The sequence below is a fragment of the Vombatus ursinus genome, unplaced genomic scaffold (assembly GCF_900497805.2).
Source record: "Vombatus ursinus unplaced genomic scaffold, bare-nosed wombat genome assembly UNPS02014778.1, whole genome shotgun sequence".
NCBI classification, from domain to species: domain Eukaryota; kingdom Metazoa; phylum Chordata; class Mammalia; order Diprotodontia; family Vombatidae; genus Vombatus; species Vombatus ursinus.
The window spans coordinates 57,137,474-57,162,711 of record NW_020954556.1 but is presented as its reverse complement, the minus strand read 5'-3'; the positions used below and the strand labels follow the sequence as shown (position 1 = coordinate 57,162,711).

The following is a 25,238-nucleotide window of genomic DNA, read 5'->3' as shown; positions in this document are numbered from 1 at the left end:
AAGAAAAGTGTGGGTGAGTTTGAAGACTGTGGGAAAGACATCATTTAGCATAATCCAGATTTGATTTTTAAAGGGCTGGAGGGGTGACAGGCTAGATAGTAGCATACAGGTCATGACATTTCCATACATGGTCTCTGCTGGTGCCAGATCCCTTCTGTAGGCCTATAGAATACAGTGCAAACTCTCTACAGAAAGGAGAGGTACTGGATCAGTGACTTCATTGCTCTAGGTAAGGACCCCCTCTATCAATGCACAATTATACTACACAGTTACACTACATTACACAATTCTGTGACTTGTCCAGTCACATAGCATGAGTTGGAGGAGGTGGCCTTAGGACCAGCTCTCTATCCACTGCCATATTGCCTCTTTTCAGAAGATCAAGGCTAAATGGATTTTTATAATCACTAACCTGCATTGGTTCTCAAATTCAGGGAGGGACAGCATTTGGAGCATTGCTAGAGGGAATTCCTAGATGAAGAAACTCTTTCTGCCATTGCACATCAGCACCTACCCTATAAACACAGTCTTTGAGAGTCACTCTGAGCACAGAGAGGTTACAAGGTTATATGACTTGCCTGGAGTCAAACTGCCAGAAGGTATCGGATGTTGGATGTAAATGAGATCTTCTTGGCTCTAAGGCCAGTTTTCCACCCACATACATTTCCATTTATTTTTCTCCCTGAAGAATCTAAGAAAGGGGGTGTCAGCAAATGAATTGGGTAACTAATAAAATGTAGAACAATCGAGAATCGCATAAAGATCAGCTGTCACTCCTTACCCCTCCCTCACCTAGCGCCTCAGCATCAGATTCATTCTTCCTCCTGTTTTACTCACATCTTTAGTTATTGGATTAAAAAAATTAAAGGTGCTTGAAAATGAAATGCCTCACTCTGAGGAATGTGAACCATTTATGCCCTGGATTACATGAGGGTGGAGAAGGCCAGGCAAGGAACAGACTTGTTAACTTGGGGCCAATGAATAGGTTTCAATCAGCTAACAATTTGGAGGAATGAGCTAAACACACTTTCTAAACACTCCCGGTGGGTCGCCTCCACTGTACAAAGGACTTGACTTTCTCTAGAGAACGTGTGACAGGTGAGGTTAAATACTGTCCTCATCTGGGCTCTGCTTGATTTAAATAAGGAAGGAGGAAGTAGATAAGAGCTCTATGTAATGATCTTGTCATCCATCCCAGTGTGGTGTGTTAGTGAGGTCAAACTCAGAAACACATATTGACTTCGAAAACCACAAATTAAAACTATCTAGGTTGTATTGCATTTTTGTCTTGTTAAACATTTTACAATGACATACATTAATCTGATTTGGGCTTGTGGTCAGCTGGCCTGGTATTATCAAATACCTCTGATATAGAGGAAAGAGCCCTGAATTTGGTGTCGAAAACCCAGGTATGAATCCCAGATAATAACCTGTGTGACTTTGAACAAATCATTTACCCTTTCTGGATTTTGTTCCTATTGTCTATACGAGATGGAAGAGAGTGAAAGGGAAATCATCTCACTCAGAAGCCCCAACACAACTTAAACTGGAATCCTTCTTTTTAAAGCTAGAGGGACTGAAACATTTACCAAGCACTCATGTTCACTGCCTTTTGGTAGGAAGCGGGGTTACCATCTCTGAAAGAGATCATTAGGGGAGCTTCACTGTTTTACACCCCACACACCTCTTTCTTCCACTTACCCTGTTTGTTCAAGCTCTCTCTTAGGAAAGAATCTCCCCCCCCAAAAAACAAACAAAACATAGTGACTACTTCTTACACCCTGATCTGCATCAATACATTTAAAACCTTCCAATGAAAAGATCTGTTGGTAGATACTGTGCATCCAATTAATACTGTAAGTGGATGACTGGCCCTTGACACCTCTCACTCCCCCAAACCCCACCCTACCCAAGTAGCACAAATTCTTTGAGTAAGTATAAATGTACAAAGTGTGACAAGGGCCTGTGAGAATAATTAGGATGCACCTGGAGATGTTTAGTTTGCAGAAGGGAAGTCTTAGGTGACACATGATCCCTTTCTCAGAAGAGCAAAGAGACTTGTCCTGTTTGGCTTGAGAGCAGAATAGCTTGTTGCAAGGGAAAAATGTGAAATAATCGAGCAATTTAAGGCTGGAATAAGCTCTTGGAGGAAAATAATACATTTATTTCTCCCACTGGATGTCTTTAAAGGAAGGCTGGGTAAACTCTAGGAGATATCATAGAGAGGAATTCTCAGAGAGGTACGGATTAACTAGAGGAGTTCTGAAGCTCTATCCCTGAGCCTTTGTGACTCTTTTACTTGGAATTGTTTGGAGAACCCTAGCTTACCTGAGAATGCTTGGGGACTTGGAGGTTCTGTAATTTTGTTGGTGTGGGTATTCCTTCTATAGATGAATTCACACAGTAGTTCCAAATCGATCAGCAAACATTTACCAAGCATCTCCTATCATGCTAAGCACCAGGGATACAAAAACAAACCTGAGAGTCCCTGCCCTTGAGGAACTTACACTCTAGTGAAGGGAGATAGTAGGTTCGTAGGGATATAGCAAAACTTATACAAGGTAATTTTGGGGGAAGGCACTGTCACGGGGAGGGGGTGACCATCAGGAAAGGCTTCATGTGGAAGGTGGCATTTGATCTGTGCCTTGAAGGAAGCTGGGGATTCTGGGAAATGGGAGGTGAAGGGGACAGGACACGCAAGGAATGGAGATGGAAGACATGAGTACAGCGTATAGAGACCAGTAAGAAGTTTGGTAGGATGTAGAATGAGTGAAATGGATTGTGTAATAAGATCGAAAAGGTAAAGAGATGACCTTCCCGAGTTGTTGTGCCCTCTGAACTCATCAGCGATGGTCAGCCTTCTGGTGGATGTGCCTTTCTGAACTTGGGTTGGTGCTGTAACAAGTGAGGGGCCAGGGAGGTTAACATGTAACCTCCCATATTTGAAGTCCAGAGCTTGGCAGGAAGGACCTACTTGAACTTGTGCTCATAGGTTTCAAGAACCTAGGGTTAACTCCACTTCATGATGAAGCATTTGGGTAGGACTTCAGTGGAGGCATTTAAGAATAAGATCTATTATTTTCATGACCATTTCTTAGTTACAAGAATGTTCTAAAATATATCATAATGATTTAATACAAAATAAAGATTGTCTGGTTTCCCCCTCAATACCTTGATATAAGGTGCTGGGTAAAAGGAAGAACCATGAAAAGTTACTTTTCATGCTTTATCTTGATGACAAATAGAAATGGAATGAAAACCATTAAAACAACGATTTTTAAGACTGCTCACTGTTATTATATAAACAAATAATACACCTGTGGGCTACATGAAGCTTTTTTTAAAATTTTATTTTTAGAACATATCTTAATAATGCCAGAAAAATAACAGCCATTATTTCCACCACTTTAAATGCAAACCCAATACTGCTGCAGACATAGAATACAAATATTACCTATAGGCATGATTAGGTACATAGGCCATATTAAGACATGCCAGTTTGGAGATCATCACATTGTTCTACATCAGGTTAGGTCCGACAGCTTTTTTTTTTTTTTGTCTTCTTTTCACTAGCGTTGCTAATAACCATGCCATTAAAAAAGGGCAAACACACATATCTACACAAATGCTTCTTGACTTAAATTTGCACAAGTCCCTTGAACGAAAGAAAAAGGCTTGTTCTCCGGTAGGCTTACCAGATATTTGCACCCCAGGTATTCCCTGCCCCCAAATGCTGACTTGCTTTGAAAAAAAAATTCCAGATGTTCTGAATAAAAGGCACATTTGGCAGCTACGGAAAGTGGCATGCATCTTGCACAGGCTCTGCCTCCACGCAGTCATACAAGCCCGTGATGTCCTGTCCGCCATTTGTCCCGGTTTACTGAGGGACAGGCCGGGGGCTGCCCTTAAGAGTTCACCTTTGCAATTTCCCAGAAGTTGGCTACTTAATGCACTATTTTCATTAAAGGCAAAAGGGGAATTTGCTCACAGTTGACAGAAAATGCACTTTAAGGTGTCAAAAATGGAAAATAAGGCATGAAACTTACAAACCAAGGTACAAGTGCTTTTGGGTGTTACATTTTCTTCTGTACGAGCCACATGATTCTTTTTTAAGACCTAAAATGACTTCTTCATGGCCCATGTTTCAAGCATTTTGAAATGATTCTAACAGTTCGAAAAGTGATACTTAAAAAGCGAAAAATATCAAGAAATACATCGACTTACACATACCACTCCTCCCCCACCTTCTTTCTTTAAAAAAAAAAAAAAGAAGATGTAGCATAACTCTCCCTTTCTCCTGAAACCAATGTAAGGGGAGAGATGAGAAGAGACATGAAGGCTAAAAAGTGTAAGTGAACCATTCACAGCAGCAGAATACCTCAGAACAAATGTTCACTTTTGTTCCTTTGTGATTATGAAAGAATACAGTTTCCCAAATGAGTACAGTTGGAATAAACCCAATACTTTTGATAGAGTCACTGGGATGAATTATAATTGCACTGATGAGAAATACCTAGTTAAAGTAGGATCAGCTTCCCAAGGGCAGCAAGATGCCAGTGATCATACATCCCAATTGTATTTGATGGCGTAACATCATTTTCCATTTATGAAAACAACAACAACAACAACAACAAGCACAACTGGAGTTGTGTTTGTTCATGGGACCATTCTGGTAGGGCATATTCTTTCCAAAAGAGAATCAGTAAAACACCCAAGTTACTAGATGCACCATAATTTACCAACACAATAATTTCTTGTCTGACAACCCCAAATTATGTAAATCTTTGTTCCTTTATATTTCCTGGGAGTGTGTTCTTGAGAAAAAAAATGTGGAATTAATATTGAATTTGCCAATGCATTCAGAAATCTATGATTTTCATATATTTGTATATTCAAAAGCATATAGACAATGGTTTTTAAAAACAAATGTAATCTCATTATGCTGGACGGATGTCAGCCTATCAAAGATAAAATGAAATTTAAAGATTTGGTTGCACTGTTTCCCTGTTGAAGGTCAATGAAACATATGCAGGCAGGCTTTTTTTCTTTTTTTTTTCTGCTGGAAAAAAGAATGCTCCATATTTTAAAATAAGGTTTGGAAGATTGATGCTCTCCCAGAAAGCATATAATGGATTTGTAATTCTGGATCTGCAATGTACAGCCTGTGGTGCTGCATTACTCTGTTCAGAGATGCTTCTTTCTAGATCACTCATTGTTTATAAGTTACTAAAGGTAATCCCATTAGCTGTTTGTGTCATTACCCTCACCTAAGGATATCCAGTTGGAACGCTGCACACCATTCTGAATTTTCATGTGAAATGATAATGCACCAAACCACTATTAGAGCATTACCCTTCTGACATCTCTTAACCTCAGATCAATACTTTCGTTTTTCAAAAGGCAAGGTGGTGTGAGGGTTTACACTGCCTTGTTCAAAATGAATACCCACTGTATTCATCACTGGTGTGGATGGGCCCCAGAGTGACTCTTCTTAATGTCTAATGGGGAACGGGGTACTTGGGAAAAGAGGAAGGAAAGAAGGATGACAGCAAGAGAGAGAAGTGTGGTTCAAAATAATGAGAGCTTCTGGATATGTACTCCTTACCTGAACTGGTGTGAATATAGGTTCCCTAACCTCTTTCCCCCCAATGAAAGAGAGCTCTTTCTGAAAGGGAAAAAATATGTATATTATAAAAAAAATAATACTGATTGTTTCATAAAAACCAGATTTTGGGGGGGAAAGTACCATCTATATCCAAACCAATCAATTACCCACTTATTAATAGAATAATGCTTGAAGCCACAATAATCACTTTGCTGTGGGCTAATGGACAGTCTGTACCCAAGATGAGCTTGCGACTCAATTTTTAAGGGGATTTTTTTAAAAGAAAAAATAAGTTACATTTTAAAAAGAGAAAAACAATTAGTCAAATAGGAATGTTACACTCATTAAACAAAAGGGATTCAACTCTAACAATTGGACATGATCTACCTATGATAGGATGTGTTGCTTAATGATGACAGAATTAATTTTCTGGAATTTAAAAAATTGTATGATCATGGTATACATACTGTACTGGTCTAATGAACACCATAAAAATTATTAAAAGAGTATATTTCCACCATGATGTATCACTGTCAAAAATGTCCCCACTGGCATAGTCAACAGTGTTGCTGAAATGTTGCTTCATTTAGCCACAGATGAAACATGCAGATACTAATGAATTCATGACTCACTAAATAAGGATGAAATACTGCACATTTCATAGACGTTGTATTGGAGATTAATAAAGCTGCTTCTTTTTTTAAAATCAATATCTGGCATGCATTACCGTCACAGTATTTGTTAGAATCAGAAAAGCAGTCCACAGGTTTAATGGATAAGCCATAGTATGATAACTAATGATGAGGGTAGATGTTGTCTCATATATAGTCTTGATATATCAAAACACCTTAAGAAAGGTAGAATGTTTAAGACAAACTTTAACAAACTGCATACATGGTGCCTGGAAAATGTTAAAACTTACAAAGTTCCCCTTAAAAGTTACAATCATCTTATTCCAACCAAACATTTCTTCAGGTGCCAAACTCTAGCTTCTCTTTAGACAGATCTTTTACTATTAAAAACAGACAGCCTGCATTAGAAATAAAGGCGTACCACATGTGCTTTTAGCTGCTTTTAGTGTTTTGCTTTTCAACAGAGAGAAATAAGAAGTATTTGTCAATATAATAATTTAATGTATGACAGCCAAATGAAATATCTGCATCTTTATTTCAATTAAATTAAAATGAACCTGCCAAGTATATTTATGTAACATTCACTATATACACATGATTGAAGCAACTGCAAGGTAATCTCGATATGCCGATTCCTCAGCTGTTAATCCAACATGACACTTGTCATCGATGCCCAGCAAGTGTTCCTTTTCACATTGAGTGCCTGCATTTCCATGGCTTCATTAAAAGCAGTACAGCTATGAGCCATGAAATGGATTATCAGTAAACCTTGAAGGGGGTGGGGGGGGGGGAAGGTGACAAACTAGCATAGATTAACAGTCTCCTAAAAGTGAGTAGTATATTTAATTGACAATAGCATTATTTTTTTCATTTCCACTGTCATTTAATGACATAAGACTTTCATTGTTCCTTGTGTAAAGAAGGCAATTAATACCCTATTATGCTTTCTGGCAAAATAAAACAACAAACAAAAAGCCCAACAAAAATAACACAACAAAAACCAAAACCAAAATAAAATAACAACCAAAAAAAATCCTTTGTAGACTGGCACTATAATTATTCTTTAAAAGAGAAAAAAAAGTACCTCTTTGGTGAAGCCCAGGTACCCATGCTAATCACTGTATGAGGGAGAGTCAATAAATATGGTGATTTAAGTATAGCATCACAACAGGTTATTCTAGAAACACAAACATCCCTTTTTGCAGTATAAATTACCTCCTTTTTATTCAAATGACTGCCATTTTTTTTTATTCTACCAGAAAAAGTTTTGGTAAGGAGTACAGCCAATTATGAACTTCATTCTGACCGTCTATAGCATCATTGAATGTGTGTCCTCCTCAATTATTGCACTTTTTAAGTGGCCCCCCCCAAAGTGAAAAGTAAAAATCAGAAGGTATAAAATCAGGACTGTATGTCAGATATGACTCCAATTTCAATTCCTAGCTTCATTCTATTGTTGCTTTGGTAACATGGGGGTTAGTTATCATCTTGTTGCAGAAAAATTCTTGTTAAAGAACCAGGCTTTTGAGCCCAAACTGCTGACTTCATAGCATCATGAAGTTCACAGTAGGAAGCACCTGCCCTGGTACTCGGGTCTGCATCTCCTCAGAGCATGTGTAGGCTTGAGACTCATCTGCCAGCGGAGATTTGACTGTTTCCCTTACCAGGTTTTTTGCTTTTCTGCTCTTGGGGATACAATCATAAACTCACAGTTTGAAAAAGTTCCCATTAATTATATGCTTTTTAAAAAGGGCAAAACTGTGCCCATATGGTCTACAGTACATTTTGCTTGGTTTCACTTCTGTTGACAGTAAAAAGTGAGCAACACTTTTGCTATTCAACCACAGTGCAATCAGACCCGGGTGTAAGTGCATATTGGGGTGGTGGTGGTGTTGCTGCTATACTGAAGATGGTCCGTGAGAATACTGCCAGCACTATACATAAAAACCATGAGTACTATATGTTCAGATATGCATCAACAAATGCATAAAGGACACATATATGAGTGGAAAGCATAAATCCACCTTAGTTACTGACTCTCCCTTAGAATCTGTAAACAGGACTGCAGTACAGTGCTCTGCCTTGGTTCTAAACAAGGTTAGGTACCACAGATCTTCCTCACAGTCCTCTTACTGGTTTTCAAGAACGTATTCTAAAATAGGGAGAATAAAGCAAAGGGAAATGAAGAAGGATAAAAAGATCCCTGTTTAAGATTAAAAAAAAAAAGTGCATAATGTTTGAGTTAACAAGAACTGTTCCCATGTGGGCTTCCTGGACACCAGACTACACTTTCTATCCCTTTGTTGATAAAGACCAATACACAAACACAATTCCTGCCCACTGGCTAGAAAAGTCCCTTTATCCCATTTCTAGGTGCACTGAGTTGTCCAATTACTCCACATCAGGTTTTCTGCATTCCGAACAGGAATATCCCATTTTTTATACTACATATCAGGCTGACGATTCACTGGATACTGCATTTTAAAGTAGAGTCTTTAGTGTTGGGAGTACATATTTAAACTCCTCCGTGCTGGCAGGTTCAGTGCATCCATTGCCAGCAATGGACTTTGAGCCAGGAAAATGTTTATCCCAGCACAAGAGAACTCAGGAGGAATGGGCATTCTCCAACAAAGGTGGTCCATCTCTATGCATGGATGGGTGTGTGTGCTCCCTTTTGTAAGTTTTTGGAGGAAGTTTTGGGATGTGTTGAGAAGCGCTTTGTCGTGGAGGAACAGGTGGCCCGGGGATGGAATGAAGGTCCACATCTTGTTGTGTTAATGGTGGTGATGGCAGATGCCTCCTTGGGCCATGAGGAGAAGGTGTTTGAGGAGGTGGTGGTGTAAAAGGGGAGGGGCTGTTTGGGAAGAAAGTATTGCCATGTTCACTTTTTTTGCCCAAAGGGGGTGGCTGGAGATGTAGTGGTGAGCTGGAGAAAACATCAGGTGTCCTCACGGGTTCTCGTGGTGGTAAAAGGGGAGGGCTTTCTGGAGGGTCTGACATCGAGGTCCGATCAGAGTAACGTGGTGAATAGACTTTTGATGTGGGTTGCCGAGGAGGGATTGCTGGAGGACTATCCAAATGTCTGGACATAATCTAACATGCAAGAAATAAAACAGAAACTTATTAATAATATAATCTATATGATGATCAAAAACACAACAGTACATACCATGAATGTCATATGAAGAAAATGTGATAATGTTATGAAACACTGAATGAATGTCAAAAGAAAGATAATCTAAATTCAAATAAAAGCTCTGAAATCAAAGTCCTTTCATATTTACTATTTAGAGATTCAGAAAAGGAACTTACAGTATAATAAAATCCTACTAACATGATAATACTTCCTTTATGTCAGACATCAGTTTTTTTTTTAAACACATTAACTGGGGGCAAGAAGGATTTCTAGTTAATGGAGCTGGGCTATGATATTCTCTTTGGGGGGTGGCCTAGAGCTTTGTGCTCATTGGAGGACTGAATAAATATCGAAGAGACACCGTCAAAAGAAAAGGAGTCACATCACTGTTTCCTGTTTGTGTTAACTCATTTAAGCATTTATTAAGCTCCTACTGTTTCTCAGGCACCATGCCAGCCAATGGGGCTACAAAGACAAAAACAAACGGCCCTTTCGATGGCCTGATATGATACTGGCTGGAAACAAACTAATGAATGAACAAATGAACACACACAAACACACACACACACACACACAGATGAGTAAACACAGAGCTAGCTGTCTGGGGCATAGGACAGAGTCTGACTGCCACGGGACATTAGGAAAGGCATTGTGGCACACGAGCCACGTCTGGAAGGCAGGGAGGATGGAGTCCATGTGGAGAGACAATGTTGTGTTTAGGAAACAGCAAGTACAATAGTCTGGATATGGAACAGAGAAGTGAAGTGATGTGAAATCAATACAGAAAGAGAGGTTGGGACTCAGTTGTGAAGGACTTTAAATGCCAGAGGATTTTATGTTTTGTCCTAGAGGAAACAGGGAGCCCCTGAAGCTTCTTGAGGTATTCCGGTCAGATGTGAATAGTAGCCATATCAGCTTGGCAGTTTTGTGGAGGATGGACTGGAGAGGCAGGAGATCTGACTAAGGCTGTTAAGGGTCTAAGTCTTGGGTCCCTTCATTAGGGTTATCATCATGTTCAAACCTTAGTAAGCACAGGGCAAGAGGCAGCCCAGCTAGTCTTGGAGTCAGAAAGGCCTGGGTTCAAGTGCTCTTTCTGACCCATTCCAGCTGCATGACCCGGGTAAGTGTCTTGGCCTGTAAAGTTCTAGGCCATTCTATGAGAATAAATGCCACATGTCTCAATGAGGTACATTGGTGGAGGGAGATTCTACACTAGGAATTTCCCACACTTATGAAATCAGACCCTGAACTCTCCCTCCCCACAATCTGCCACCCTAAGGACTAAACAAGTCACTTACTGCAACGGAAGCTGGCCATTTCCCACAGCAAGCACCTGCCTGCATTTTTACCTTAGAGGGAGAAGATTCTGCTGGGGCAGATTCTGGTCTTCTTCTTGGGGGCACGGGTGGGGGGATGGGCATTTCATCAGTGCTCTTGGTTAAATTTATCGAGGATACCGAAGCAGATCCTGTCAGGCATTCAAACACAAGTTGTTTTTAGGAGATAGATTTTTATTTAGTAGCCCTGAAAAAGCTTACCTCAAAATTGTTTATGCTCATGTTTATTAATACAAATACATAGAAGTACCAAGATATGGATCTTAAGAAAGCAGCACAAAAAACCCATCACCTGGTTTCACTTACTTTTTAAGCAAATTGCTGTTAAACATGCAAAAATTTCTCAGCACAGCTTTAAGAAAAGCGCTACCTAATAGATACTCTGTTCTCTATTTGCCTCATGAACAAAGAGCATTTCTACAGCCAGGCTCTTGGCCATGATGTGAAACCCATTCGACTGAGTCTGGTTCCTGGACCTTTGGATCAGACAGGCAGTTAAAGCCTGTAAAGCCTCTGGAAGGTGGATGTTGTTAGGACTTGGGTATGTAGGTAGGGATTCTTTTCCATACCATAAGGTAGTGGCATTGCTGTGTTCCTGACTATTCTAAGTTGTCCTCAAGTGACATGGTCATAAATCCTCCAATGTCACTGCCTATCAATTTTTTTTTCAAGGAAATGTTAAAAAATTTAAGAGCTAGTGGTAAAAGTGCTGTAATTTTGGGTATGAAGAAGGCATCTTTCTCCTTTGTTCTGAAAAATGGGCTTTTCTCTCTAGATTAGGGTGAGAATTACACTCTAATCCTAATACTAAGATTGTTGTGCAGCTAACAGAAGGATGAGGTTGTGGCAAGTGTAGATTTTGGAATAAGAAAGCTCTGGGTTCAAATCTAGCTTCTAACACATATCAGTTATATGACCACAGGTAAGTCGATTGACTTCTTGATCCCTGATAGCTGGGACTTTCACTTTTGTCTTTGTACTGCCAGACCTAAGATTTAATAAATGCTTGCTGACTGTCAAATGGGAATAATGAATACCTGTTGGACCTACATCACAGAGTTGTTCTGAGGCTTGAAAGGAGATATGTGTAAAGTATTTGTGTAGACATTCAAGTGCTATCTGTCAGTTTGTATGATTACTTCTAGTTTTAGAGTAGACTTTTATATCACCCTGGGACTTCTGGGTCAGTCTCAAATAACAAAAATATCAACTACACCAAAAAGTAGTTAATTTTGATTAAAAAAAATTTGTGAACTGAGATAAAAAAGGCATATAAAACTTTTAATAAGAACTAAATTGGTTAAAACTATAAGAGTCAAGTAAATGGATACTTAAGGAAAGAAAGGTGGGGTGATAGAGGGAGATGAACACTGGATGGTGTTCACTGGGTTCTTATTTAGGCACTTCCACAACATGTGTGACCCACAGCAGGTTCAGAGTCTTCTCTGGGCTTAGTTTCTTCATTTTCAAACTGAAGAGGTTGGATTAGATGATCTCCATGGGCCTCTCTGACCATAAAAATTCTCTACAAGCAGTTATATTAATTGTTAGTATTCCATAGCATTCAAAGTTGAACATTTAATATTGATAATAATGATCTATACTTGATGATCATTTATGTTTTCTTAGAGGCCATCAAGTTTAATAAATTTATTTTAAAGATAAGGTTTGGTTCATTTAGCTATATGGCTATAATATCTGTGTAACTTTGGCCAAGTTGTGATCTCCCCTCGGCCTCAGCTTCCCTACCTGTAAAATTAGGAGGTCAGACTAGATGATCTTTAAGCTCCTTTTCAGAACCTAGAATTTATACTGAGAAAGTCTTCACCTACTTGATTTTTATATTAGTGGATTTATTGACCTGTCAATTGTCTTAAAATAATAATTAAAAGTGTTAAGTCACAATGGAACTTTTATAGTGATTATAATTTAGGGCTTGTAACTTTAAATGTTACTTTACCCAGAACATGAAAAAAAATTACAAATATAGAAGATTTAAATTTTCCTTAGAATCAAAACTTTTTTTTCTTAAAACATAGAATAATTGGATTCTACAGACAGTCTGGAAGGTATAATGAAAAAAATACTGGCCCCAACATCAGGAGGAGTCCAGGCTGTGCCATTTATTTCCTGAGAGACCTTTTCTTGTTAAGATATTTTCATAAATATTATCTTCTTTATCCTCATTGTAGTTCTGTGATGACATAAGGGCATTTGTCAGTCTCACATTTTAATGAAGGAGAAACTTAGATATGCAAAGGTAAATGTCAGAATCAGAATTAAAAACCAGTTCCAGGGCAGTGATCTTTCTGCTAAACTTTGGCACCTTAACAGTAATCTACTTTTTGGTTTCGTTAATGATCAGTGACTGTTAGTCATCCTTCCCCCCCACCCCAAAGCAGAGTACATAAATCCACTGAAAAGTCTGTACTTTACAAATAAAAGTAACTATACTTAATATATCCCTTTAATATTTTGCTCTTAAAATGAAGTTTTCATAGAAATGATAGGTATATTGAAGAAGATAAATCATCTATGATAAAGGGTAAGAGAACAGGGGAAGGCCTCACTTAAAAGATGTTGTAAGCCAGGTATCACTGCTGCCAGACCCAAGGAAAGTTTGAGCAGGAAAAGTTACACTTGGTTTGAGTTCTAGAGCCATAGCAAGTATTATAGGTGAGACTTAAACCACATATACTAACTTGGGCCATGGGGCAGTGTAACTTGGATAAAGATGGTATCGCTGCCTGTGAAAGGAAACAAGAAAAACGAGATTTTTTTTTTCGCTGTAATTTGTCAAAAGTTTTATGATTAAAAAAATTCTATCATCATTGCTCATCTTAAATAATATAATGTTAGTCCACAGTATAAACATATGTATCCAAAATGTTAAACCATGTTTTTTAGGGGTAAAAAGGGACAAAATTGAGCTAATGTATTAGGAATTTGGAGACTGTTACATTAACTTTCTGGTGTCATAGTCACTTATATGAAATGTGTCTAGAGTTAAGGCAAAATATCCTCTATCCTGCCAATGGGCTAAAGTGAAATGAAACATTGACTGTAAACTATTCACAGTTATTACAGGGAGGTAGTCATGAGGTCATGCTTCAGTCTTTGAAAAAAAAAAAAAACTTCCAAAGGAACTCTCTACATTCTTATTCACAACCATTATTATACAACTTGCAAAAACTAAGAGTTTAGCTTTACTTTTTGAACCACATATGACTGTGCTCTTACTCAACGATTTTTAAATCTATCTTTAAAAGACACATGAACATGGGTTTTTGTTAATTGCTAGTCTCCTTCCACAAAACTGGATAAAGACTTAACAGTTAAAACAGAGTCAATGATGAATGCTGTTAGTCATTTTTTTCCCTCAGAGTACACAAATCCATTGAAAATTTTGTACTTTACAAATAAAAGTAACTATACTTAATATATCCCCTCAATATTTTGCTTTTAAAATAAAGTTTTCATAGAAATGATAATATTGTAATATTGAAGTAAACCATCTATGATCAAGGGTAAAGGAACAGGGGAAGGGTTTCACTTAAAAGATACTGTAAGCCAAGTACCATTGCTACCAGACCCAAGGAAAATTTGAGCAGGAAAATGAGAAATTCATTAACACAAATTTCATGGTACCTAGATACCTCTTGTATCAGAACCCTGAAAATTCTCAATCAATTTTGAAAGCTTTAAATGAAGGAATCTTCAAAAGACAGTGTGATTTTTTTGCTATGTAACAATGAAGCTCTTTACAATCAGTTATGTATTTGAACTAATCATTAATATTATTGAAACAATTGGGCTTTTTGTATTATCTTGATTTTAGTCACTTTATCATCTAAACTGAACTCCAGTATTTACTTGTACTAATTCCAGTGTTTCGGCTTTTTTTTTTTAAGTAATATTTTCTATAGAGATGAGTCTATTTCCATAGATTCTCTTTTCAGCTCAACTGGGTACTCTTAAATGTATGCTGATGCATTCATTCTCAATTCAATAATTTCTACCTTCAAGATGCTCAAGGAGTTCTACAGATTTTAATTTTAAAACTATCCTTCTTCTGAAGTAGGTATGAACTCAATACTGTCATCCCAGCAGAAGTACCCTGGCAGTACACACAGCACTTTGCTAGGCTGGTGGCACAGGAATGAAATCAAAACATTGCCCATGCCTGCGAGGGGCCTGAAGTTGTTCAGCAAGAATACTACACAAAGAAAATAAGTTTCTACATAAAGCAAACTTATTCTAGCACAAATTTGGAGACTGATCTGATTTGTATATTTGATTTCATTGCCTGATAGCTGCTTTTATAGTAACATTAGAATTATAAATGCTATCAGGGAGGTGTTAAGAACCTCTGTTACTAGGTAATCATCAAATGAAGTTATTGGTAATGATTCAGGAGTTAAATCCACTTAAAATGATCGCTATCTCCCTAAATTTATCAGAGACAACTTACAGTGACTAGAAGTACCTGAAAAAAGCTTATCCAGGGGTTTCTTCTAGAAAGGAAATTCTGCTAACTACCTGAAGCATAGCTGCTTAGCAATAGAGCCCTGAAGAGTTTAGAGCTCCTTTCTGATATCTTCTAATAGAGCAAAACCTCACTGATCAAGACTAAGCAGAGAAAAGACCAGCTTAAATTAGCTAAAGTTTCAAATTACAGAATATTAAAAAAAGAAATAATTTTGCTACTTTTACTTATATTAGTTAAAAATTAGTAAATGTCATGATTAGAGAACAAATAAAATCTGTAATTATGACATCAATTATTCACCACATAAACCAGAAGTTACCAAAGTGCTCGATGATACGTAAAAAGTTTGTTCTCAAGTGTTTAAAAAAGCTCAGTCATCAAATATTTAAACAAGACTGTAGTGGGAATGTTTAAAACTATTTGAACTTTCTCTGAAATGCTGTGTTAATCAAAGGGAAACAAGCTTACCTTCTGTTCATATGATAAATTATGATGACTTTACTATGGAAAAATATTTTAAATGAGTGCACACATATAATTGACTTAACATTGATTGACTTCTTGACTGTATTTACTGTCTCGAGAACCAACCGTGCTAGGAATGCAAAGGTTAGTTTTTAACAGAAGGCTGGCCAATAGAAAATGATTCATATTAATGTAACTGTTGGTACTCTTGATATACTCTTTGTCTAATGCCCAATATAGACACAATACTGGAGGTGCTAAACTATATTCATACTATTATGTTCACTATAAAAGAAATCAAAAGATGGTATAGCCAAATTGAATGACGGGTTGCAGACAAATGAAAGACTTCATTCAGGATACAGGCAATAATAAATATCTTTTCCTAGGATACTTGCTCATCTATTCATGATGAGCATGAAAATAACAACAGCACCAATGTTCACTGCAGATGATGAATTTAGAGAAATTCTAAAAAGGACTTCAGATTCTACAAAATAAGTGAACTTATAGCTTGATTCTTGGTGACTTCAACATGAAAGTAGACAGGGAAAAAAGCCACATATTATGTTGGTATTTTAAAAAAAATATCTTCAAGAAAGATGTTGATATTGAACAGCAAATGAAGTCATTTAAAAAAGAAATGTGAACAGATAGGAATAGACTGGTTAGTACTTCCAGAATCAGTTACTTGTAGCCAGGTCACTTGTTTGATTTGAGCAAAGGTCAAAACAATAACCACATAAGAAATTATCAAGGGAGAAGGTTGTAGAATCACAAGAGTTCCAACCTGACCTGTTTAACAAGGGGTCTATTGGGGAAAGGTAAAGACATTGGTTTTTATCACTGTTTCTAGAAAGAGTTTTTAACCGATGAAAGCCGTAGACTTTTAAAAAGAGGTTGAAAGTAGTCATAAACTGTCAGACTTACTGAAGTAGCGAGACACAGAAGCCAAAGGCAACACCACCTTGGGATACAAGCATTTTGTGGGATGGTGGAAGATTATGTAACTCACACATAACAAGAGAAACAGTTGAGGAGAAAGTAAGCCTACACAAACCTTCATGTAAGGCCTGGCCAGGCTGGGCCAGGTTCCACTGACAGCAGACGAAACTAGAAGCACAAAGATACAAAAGGAAACAGATCTATTGGTATTTTTGTAGTGCTCTATTCTCATTGGCAATGAAGGTGGAGTCACCACATTTTGACACAATTACTTCTGGACCTGATAAGAAAGTGACATTTAAGAAGATTTAGTTGGGAAAGATAAACAAATATATGTAGAATTATATGTTGAAAACGATACAGTTTTAAAGAGATTTGATAACTCTCAAGTTCTCTCAAAGACGGGAAGATTTCAAAAGAATAGAAAACAGTACAGAGAGCATATTTCCTCATTACCCTCTGAAAGAAGCTCTAAAATTTTTATGATAATGGATTATGCATGTAATTAGAATTTCCTCAAACAAAACATAACAATGTAAGAGGCAGATTTATAAAGATAATTTTCTATAGTAGACCACACCTTATGATTACAAAATGGACATGAGAGGTATATAGAATACAAGATCATTTTGTGTGTGTGTGTTTTTAATTTGGAAATATTTGATTCTTCAGAAAAAAAATGCATCCTTCAGAACTCTTCTTGGATAAGGCATCTGTCCAGTGCATCTATTAAAACCATATTATTACGAAAGATACATCTCTAAAGATAAAGAATATTCACTGAATGATTATCAGTGACCATGATGACTGAACAGAGTTATAAATGGGGTGTTAACAGGGAGATAGACAAAAAGAATGAATCTGAGATTCTCCAAATAGGTTTTTCTCACTCTGAGATAGCATTGCACATGGTGTCACAATGTACACAGATCCTTGAAACACTAAAATCACAAAGAATCTGAGGGCAAATGGAAATGCATGATGGTTCTAAAAATGCTGGAATAAAAGATGTGAAGGAGAAGACCATGATGAGGATGTGTGTGTGTCCAGCAAAGGAGGCAGGGCAGGCATGTAGCCAGAAGAACCACAGGATAGACACGCTCTGTGATACAATGGTACCACCCTCTAACATGTTACAGGAACAAAAGCAAAGCCTTCAGAGCCTGGACTTCTTTGGAGGATTTTCAGGGAAACAGAAAAATCATACAAGATAAAAAGGTTGTTCTCTGCACCAGTGTAGGAAACACCCATATCAGTGAAACTATTGATCCAACAAAGTTCAAATTAAGTACCTGGTTCTCTCTCCCCCCCCCACCCCCCACCCCAGGGGTGAGGGAATTAAAAGTATTCAGACACTATAGATAAGGGCGGAATGATCTCTGACATGAATGTTAGTTGGGCCAATGTTTTTTTTTCCTTTGGGAAGCTGTTTCTAAAATGATAATGAAGCAAGTAAGAAAATAACATTCAATATACTATATATACAACTTTCAGAAACATCACAATGTATAACACAAGGCTACAAATTTAAGTAATAATAAGCCCTATGAGCTCACTGAGTTAGCACATAATATAATGCACTTAACAGTGTAGGCAATTATGTACTTTGGGGACTTGCTACTTTGGATGACATGGTTATACCAATAGTAGAACAGGGCTGCTTAAATACAGCAACAATTAAATTTCAACTATGGAACTGTGTATATAACTTCCAAGCAAGTAATTTCCAAAATTATAACTGCAGCTCTGAACACATTCCTGAGTTCAAGTACTTTATCTTCAAATGAATATTAAATAAAGAATCATAAAGTCACATAATATCAGAGCTGAAATGAGTCCCAGAGATGATCTATTCCAACCTAGGCCTGAAGAATAATGTTCTCTACATCATGCCTGAACTTTGAACACTGTCAGCAAAGGGGAATTCCACTACCTTGTGTTGTAATTCAGTCGTTTTCCATTCGTGTCTGACTCCTTGTGATCCTGTTTGGGGTTTTCTTGGCAAAGATTCTAGAGTGGTTTGCTATTTCCTTCTCCAGCTCATTTTACAGATGAGGAAACAGAGGCAAACAGGCTTAAGTGACTTGCTCAAGGTCATATAGCTAGGAAGTGTCTGAGTCCAGATTTGAACTCAGGAAAATGAGTCTTCCTGACTCCAGGCCAGGCATTTTATTCATTGTGCCACCTAGATGTCTCCAACGCTACTTTGAAAGGGGGTGCATTTAACTTTCGGGCCACTCTACATTAATCGTCTCTGCAACCTCTAGTGGCCCCTCCCCTCCAAGTTGATGTCTATTCTTTGAGACTGTACTTTGGGTCTAACCTTTCAACTGGTTCCAAATCCATCTAACTGTGTTATCATATAGGCCACATCTCTCCTTCTTGTCTGCAACGTCTTTCCAAATAAAAGACTTTGTCAAATGACTTGTAGAAATCTAGGCATATTCTGCATATAATGTTCCCATGATTTAGTAACCCTGTCAAAAAAGAAAAGGAAAGACTTATCTAATATGACCTATTCTCAGAGATCATCCTGTTGAAATATGGGCAGAACTGTAAAAGGAAACCCCTGCTGGGAACCACGGCTGGTCAAGATTAAGTGACTGAGATACTATATAGACTTTTGGGAAATGGCTGCTCAGTGTAAAGGTTCCTTATTTTCTAAGGGCTCTGCTAGTAGTTCTATTTTGTTTCCTTCAATCTTTCAGTAAGTCTTTGTTCCATTAAAAAAAAAGTCAAATGTGTATATTATCCTACAGATGATAGATGGCCACTGTTGACTCTTGAGCAGGGAAGGAAATGGTAAGCACTGTGCTTTGGAAGTCAAGATAGCATTGGCCTCTTTCTGTCCCTTGGTACCTCTTATTCACAGTGTTTAAACGATGACCAACAGTGACTCAGCCACCCAATATACCAATTCTTTCAAGTACTCAGATATGTAGTTTGTCTGGGTTTGGTTATTTGGGTTCACTGATTTTAAGACATCTAACTTTTTGTAGATTTTAGAAAGCTTATCTTCCATAGTGGAGAAAAAAGCAAAAAAAAAAAAAAAAAAAAGAGTGGTTCTGCTTTACTCCCACCTTCTAACCTTGCTACTACAAATCACTACCGGATTATTATTCCTCCAATACCACTTTCATTGTGTCATTATACTTCTCAAAAAAGTAACCCATCTCCTCTGTGGTCCAGTCCAGCTATCCTTGATGGTTTACTCTTTCAAGTCTGAATCTATGTATATCTCTGAAGAAAATATAAATTCCTCTCAGGGAGAAACTATGAATTAACACATCCCTGTACCTTATACAACTAACGTACTGTCTGCACATGGTAGGCACTAAAATACTGACTGAATGAATGTTATGTTTGAAATTAAGAACATGTTATTAGAATCCATTATGTGACAAAACTAACCTGCACACAAAGAGAACCAGTGTGACAGATGAACAAATCTTAGGTAGACCACCAGAATTTTACTGCTTGATAAATTTGATCATTTAATACAGTTTGGGATACTGATATTTTAATTCACAGAATATACTCTGATGAAAATTAAGAATATAGGTCTAATATTATTAAAGCTAATATGAAGATTAAGCTATGATTGGTATCATTTAATTTAGAAGTTATTATTAAAAACTTTAAGATAGCCAAAAAGCTAAATTTTGCCAATGAGTTAAGAAAGGGGAGGAGGGAAGATTAAATAAGAAATAAGTCAGTTTTCAACTTCAGCATGTCTTAATCTACTCCAGTAATGTGACATGAGGAATAATCCTTTCCTCCTTGGTGATCATGGGGAATTTCTTTCCTCTTCCATCTTTTTCCTGTGGACCCCAGAGCTATGTGGTATTCTTCCCCATCCAACTCTGTTCACACATACCTTAGCCCAGTCCTATAACAGCTACAAGTACAACTCACGTTGGCTGGTTGGTAGTGGGAGAGATGTGGATAAAGGGAGAAAAAAAACCCCACAACCTTCCAACATATGTTTTTTAGTCCCATTCTCCCTTGCCCAGTTTTCTGTCCTCACCCTCCCCTGTGTCCAACAGGAGTGGAAAAAGAAAAGTTTAAAATTAAAGGGAACAAGATGGAGGAGGTAGCAGTCCCGTTACTCTAACAACACTTGTGTTAGGAAGGAGAGGGCAAGAGGGGTAGGAGGTAAATCCTATTCTAAAGCTACTTTCCCCAACTTTCTTTGCCCTTCCAAGTTCCTACTCTTCTTCCTTACTGTCCCAGTTTGAATCCTCTCTAATTCCTTTATCTAAATTCACTTCTGTACCCAACTGACCCCATCACCTTGCTCCTCGTCTCAGAGCACTTCCATCTTAACTGTCACCAAGACTCTGCCTTGCTGTGGAGTCCCTGCCCTGGGGCACTACCTACTACCAGTAGTGTGGAATCGGGGGAATCCTTGCTCTTCCTGATCAGACTGAGGGAGAGGAGGAAGAGGTGTACACCTAGAATCTAAAGCTGGAATTTGGGGATATATTTTCACACAGAAAGATTGACATATGGTCATTGAAGAGTTTTTGATAGGTGTTTGAAAAACTCTAGGAAATTTATTGCGTGTTATCACAGAAAGCAGTGTGTTCTAGTTATGTAGGATGTCTACAGGTAGCAAAAAGGCACACGTAGATGGATATTTTGAAAGTTTAAGTAAGTAGGATGAAGACCAGACAGGATAGTTACACTTAACAAGTGCTGTATGGGAGATGGAGATGGATAGGCAAAATGACTCTGTGTCGCTTTTGACCTCTTTAGTCCAGAGCTAGGAGCATTGACTGGCTACACTGGAAAAGAGGCACAAACTTTAAACAGGTTGTAGATGATGGAGTGTTTCAAGAATGTTCTATTTTTCCATCAACTGGGGAATGGTTGAATAAGTTGTGGTATATGTATGTAATGGAATACTATTATTCCATAAGAAATGGTGAGCAGGAGGACTTCAGAAAAACCTGGAAAAACTTGCAAGAACTGATGCACAGTAACAGCAACATTGTGCGATGACTGACTTTGTTAGACTTAGCCTTTCTGAGCAATACATTGATATAAGAAAATCCCAAAAAATTCATGACGGAAAATGCTATCCACATCCAGAGAAAGAACTATGGAGTTTGAATACAGATTGAAGCATACTATTTTCTCTTTTTTGTTGTTTTCTGTTCTTTCTTTCTCATGGTTTTTCCCTTTTGTTCTGATTCTTCTTTCACAATATGACTAATGTGGAAATATATTTAATATGATTACACATGTATAGCCTATATCAGATTGCATGCCATCTGGGGAGGGGGGAAAATTTAGAACTCAAAATCTTATAAAAGTGAATTTTGAAAACTAGAAATAAATTAATTTAAAAAAAAGAAAAATAATTTTTTATTTTTCTTCTGGCTGTAAAAAAGCAGTTATTTCCAAAGGAACACAAAGAAAACAAAATATCTAATGTGGTTTAAACTGCCAGGCTGCTGCACAATTTATCAGGAGAGGCCAAATCTTATTACAGTGATAAATTTCAAGGAGTTCTTAGACGATTCCTTTGTTCTTGTTGAACTGCAATTTCACTGCTCCGAAGTTTGCTGGAGTATGGAATGCACATAGATCTTCACTGTAACATCATTTATGCTTTGCTACTAGATTTGACTGATATGAAAGTCATATTACAGGCATCTTTCATCTAATGTCATTAACTGGCTCAGTGACATGAAATGAAATGTGACTGAGAGCATCAATTGGTTCCAAAGGAACAATATTCATGCATATGTAATAAGCAATGTAGCAATGGTGACTGATATTTGGGGGACACCAGCACTATCACAGAATGTCGCTGACCACCTGAACTGTGTTATGGAAGACATACAGAATATTACTGTAGAGTTTACTCAAGATTCATTAAGGATGTTGCCCAAACTGTGAAGTATGCTTATTTATGCCAAATAAGATAATTTGTAAAGCACTTTGCATATTTTAAAGCATTATATAAATATCAGCTACAGAGTTTCTCAAGCTTTTTTCATTAGAAAATAAAATTTATCACCCACGTATAATGTTTTCAAGGACTTTAAAGAATCTGTAGTTTTACCACCTACTTGAGTGAAAAGGACTTGAATGATCAGAATCAAACACACTGCACACATCGGTGGTACTGGAAGCACCAGAGGCAGGAGGAGGTGTTAATGGTGTTCTTGGAGAATTAGGTGCAGACGCTGTACTTTCTGTTTCACTTTCAGGGATCCGACTGTAACTAATCTTCCTTGGCTCCTGTTGCAGCGGTGTGGGGTGTCTCATGGTACCTGGTCTTGGGTTTGATGGACGAACACCAGGAGACTTGAGGGGATAACTGTACTTTTTTGGCTGTAGACCCATCAAAAACAAACATGTTACTTTATTAAAGCACTACAATATAAACATCTAAATAAGTATTATAGAAACATATCTTAATCCAATGCAAAGAATGAGAATTGGTCTGAAAGTCATATCACATATATTGGATTGATAATGACAGACCAGGGATGAAGGGTAGAAAGGTCAAGGTACAGAAATAATGACTACCCTGGAGAAAATGGGAATATTTTGTGTCAGTTCTGTTGTAAATGATGTCAGAAAATCCAAAAATGTAGGAATTTTTGAGTGTGCATGGACAAATTAAGCTCTACCATAGCAGACAAATCCCAAGATAGTATGGGGAGAATATAAATCAATCTAAGAAAATGACACAAATTTGCCTGGGCAAATCTACAGAGATTTTTCTATTATTCAATTAGAATAACACTTTCTAGAATCCATGGAGAAAAGGACATTCTGGATAATCAAGTTTTCCAGCTAGTTTAACCAATAATTCCTTAAATATTAAAAAATAAAAAACAAAACCCAATAGAATCCTCTGAACATAATTAATCTTTTCATTATGACTGAGGATTATCTTGATGGACGTCAGTTATTACAGCACACACAGTACAAAAATAAAGTGATGCCCTAGATGTTGTGAAATGAATGGTAACTGTCTGCTGTACCTCTTGTCTCTGTCCTCCCACCTCCCGGGTCAGGATTGAATGATCATAATCAAAGCACACCACCCACATTTGTGGTGATGGAAGAACCAGGTATAGGGACAGGTGTTAAGGGTGTTCACGAAGAATTGACACAGATTCTCTGATTTGTTTCACTTTCTCACCGATCTGATTGTAATTTATCTTTCTTGATTTCAAGCTGTTAGCTGTCACTTCTTGCTTCTGTCAATATATCTACCAGTAACTCCTTCCTAACTTGATGTTTCTAATCTATTGTAGACCTCTTAGAAACCAGATAAGCAAGGCTGTCAGAACTAGATGGGGAATGAGAGTGAATAGGTTTTCGGTCAAGAGATGAGGGGTTTTTCCATGAGTAAAATAAATAAGGTTCAGGGCAGTATTTCTCAAAGGGTTGTCTGCAGTCATACTAAGTGTGCCACAAATTGTACGGAATTTACCACTTGTAATCTCAGGTGTGTGCAAGAGTCTCCAGACTCTCCCACAGCGTGCTGCAATCCAGTGTTACTATTGTATCACAAGTAAAGGAAGTTTGAGAGCCACCAATTTAGTGATGACTTTGTATCTTATCTTGGATACTCAGAAGTCTTATTTGTTTGCTTCCTGGTTCTCAACTGTGTTTTTGAACTCAACTATGTTTTAAAAATGTGAGGATGCTGTACATGAAGTATGATTGTATGTAGATTTGGCTAAGCAATGACAAGAAACTGGAAAATAATGTGAACTATCTTCACAAAGGAAGTAAAATTTTAGTCAAATCTAAATATTTTCTGGGTTATTGCTTCATACTTTTGTTCATTCTTTAATGTGAGAATTTTGATTCCTATATCTATTTTTTTATTCTTTTATTTGTTGTAACTTGTAATAGTTTACATTTCTTATTCTTTAAAAAAATATAATCCAGTGAGAGTCTGTTATTTTGATGATTTGTCTATCAAATTAATCTTTGCCCAGACCAATGTGAATATTCCTACAAATAAGTGAAAAGGCCTGTCTTTCATATTTTTAATGGTAACATTTGCTATTTCTGCCAAATTGATCAGTCTGTATTATTATTTAATCTATCTGTTTGAAAATATAATAATTATATGATACAGAGAAATACTATTTAAAATGTTTAGAACTCTAGGCAGATTTTTATCTGCATGCTTACAAATCTTGGTAGAGGCTTGGGATTTCTTGGTTCAATTTCCAGTGATTTGTTGAAAAGATAATCTGTGAATTCTTTTTCCATGCTATTTCCCATTGGATTCAAATTTTCAAAGAATCTCTGGAATATAAAAAGATGAAAACAAAGGTACTACTAGAACTATTGAAATTTGGGAAAATAATTTAAGAAAGTATTTTAAACTCAAGAGAATACTGAATAATTTGAAAAAAGGTTTTATTTTTTATTTTTCTAACATCCTCCATTCTCTCCCCATGTGCCCCCCCACCTAACCAGGAAAATACTCTCATAAAGAACCAACAACTCAATTTTCATCATAGAATCATAAAATTTCATAATTGTAAAGGATTTTGGGGCAGCTAGGTTATATAGTGGATAGAACACCGGCCCTGGAGTTAGGAGGACCTGAGTTCAAATCTAGCCTCAGACACTTGACACTTAC

General features: G+C 37.3%; 1 protein-coding gene across 2 annotated transcripts in view; it reads right to left on the bottom strand.

Moving 5' to 3' along the window:
* Positions 1-3,529: 3,529 nt before the first annotated feature.
* The window catches only part of SOS1 (SOS Ras/Rac guanine nucleotide exchange factor 1), a 194,467-nt gene continuing 172,758 nt past the window's right edge, over positions 3,530-25,238 (bottom strand). The window contains exons 19-23 of one of the 2 annotated variants that reach the window (XM_027865109.1): positions 24,782-24,898; positions 22,690-22,954; positions 13,413-13,457; positions 10,723-10,841; positions 3,530-9,330 (exon numbers count right to left, since the gene is read on the bottom strand). In XM_027865109.1, the coding sequence (XP_027720910.1) occupies positions 8,842-9,330; positions 10,723-10,841; positions 13,413-13,457; positions 22,690-22,954; positions 24,782-24,898 (1,035 nt within the window). In that variant the 3' untranslated portion in view covers positions 3,530-8,841. The remainder of the gene's footprint in view (positions 9,331-10,722; positions 10,842-13,412; positions 13,458-22,689; positions 22,955-24,781; positions 24,899-25,238) is intronic. The other variant, XM_027865110.1, reaches the window with a different exon arrangement.